Source organism: Austrofundulus limnaeus, unplaced genomic scaffold (assembly GCF_001266775.1).
Source record: "Austrofundulus limnaeus strain Quisiro unplaced genomic scaffold, Austrofundulus_limnaeus-1.0 Scaffold23, whole genome shotgun sequence".
NCBI lineage: Eukaryota > Metazoa > Chordata > Actinopteri > Cyprinodontiformes > Rivulidae > Austrofundulus > Austrofundulus limnaeus.
The window spans coordinates 2,957,363-2,958,944 of record NW_013952425.1 but is presented as its reverse complement, the minus strand read 5'-3'; the positions used below and the strand labels follow the sequence as shown (position 1 = coordinate 2,958,944).

The 1,582-nt window shown below is 35.7% G+C and overlaps 1 protein-coding gene across 1 annotated transcript in view; it reads right to left on the bottom strand.

The window, feature by feature from the left end:
• col25a1 (collagen type XXV alpha 1 chain) overlaps positions 1-1,582 on the bottom strand; it is a gene marked incomplete at its 3' end in the record, with an annotated part of 104,429 nt that overhangs the window by 39,705 nt on the left and 63,142 nt on the right. The window contains 1 exon segment of the mRNA XM_014004395.1: positions 400-444. Coding sequence (XP_013859849.1) covers positions 400-444 — 45 coding nt within the window.

Here is a 1,582-nt window from a genome sequence, read left to right as displayed (position 1 = left end):
TGACAAAATAGAAGTAAATCTTACAATAAAAATACTTTATATCCTAAAAAAGTTACCTAAGTACTGTAACGAAGTAAATGTGCTTTATTAAAATACACCTCTGCAATTTGGTGTCTCCAACTGGTCACCAACGTTCCTAGACCAATGAGATATTGGCTTTATTTTCACACAAYGACATCATCATGCTTTATCATAAAAACACATAAATAAACATCAAGAGAAAGTATAAATAAAAACGTCACAAATCAGCACAGCACAGACAAATGGTTGAAAAGTRTAAAAGAAAAGCTAGACAAAAGAAAAGCACATTTCTTTGAACCAATAAGAGACAGAAACTGAAATGGCTTCAAAACAAAACTAAAATGTGATCAAGGTGAAATTAGACAGCGTGCTCCAGACCTTGACCCCTGGAATACCGTCCAGTCCCGGGATGCCAACATCCCCCTAGTGACAGCACAACATACACACAGTGGCTGCATTCAGTTTGGTGCATTATATTAATTGAAACTCTTATTCATGTAGAAACTTTATATTTTTGAAGACAGTAATGGCACAAAACTGGAGCATTTTTTTCCAATGTTTTATCTCCAGTAGGGCCTGCGTGCTGAATCAGTGGCTTGAAATAAAAAGGTAACATCRGGTTCAGCTTTTAGGTTTCACAAAATTCCTTTACTTCTTCTTGCCGTGTATCATAATGGCAACTTATATACATTTAACCTTCATCTGATGCAAGTTTAAACTGTTTTGCACAGATCCAGTGTCCAAATATACTCACTTATTGAGTTTATAGCCAGTTCTAAAAAGGTTTGCTTAAAACTCTATTATCTCTGTTTTGCTTCTTCAAATGATTTCAACAAAAAGGCAGTCCATCTAGTAAATGTCAGCTTGCTGTTAGYGCAAAGCTGGGTCCCACCCACCTGCGGTTCAAAGACAGAAACCAACCTCAGCCCTCAGAGCATCTGTTGCCAGAAACAATTAACCTCCTGACCTGTGCAAACCCACCACATCATTACCCTTTGRAAGGACCTGTTTCTCAAGTTAAACAGATAACTCTGACCAGATGAAGCTGATTAATGAAAAATACCGCTATAAATGGACGATACCATAAAGTCTGATACAGTAAAATACAATATAGTGTGATACAAGCCATTATAATATGATGTAACATGGTAAACTATATGACATGATATAATTCTTTATGATACGTCAGGGATGGGCAACTTAAATGATGGAAAAGGCAACAATGTTTTATTGACACTACCAGAGGGCCACATAGCACACTATCATACGGATTTCATGCTCAAATGCATGTATAACAGTTGTACTGTTGCTTAATAAATATGAATACAAAACATTTGAAGCAAACAAAAAAAAAAAACACTTTAGTGTGCCGAAATGCAACAACATAAAATGCTTTGAGTGCAGACTCCTGAGTGGTTGTGGTTCTGGTAAAGAGTTACTGTTGTTTATGTTCTTAAGACTTCAGTAAACTTCTCATATTTAGCTTTCTGCAATGTGTCATAGTGGCAGCTAGGTTTGTCTCAAAATTCTGTCAAAAGAAATTAAAAAAAAAGAATAAATC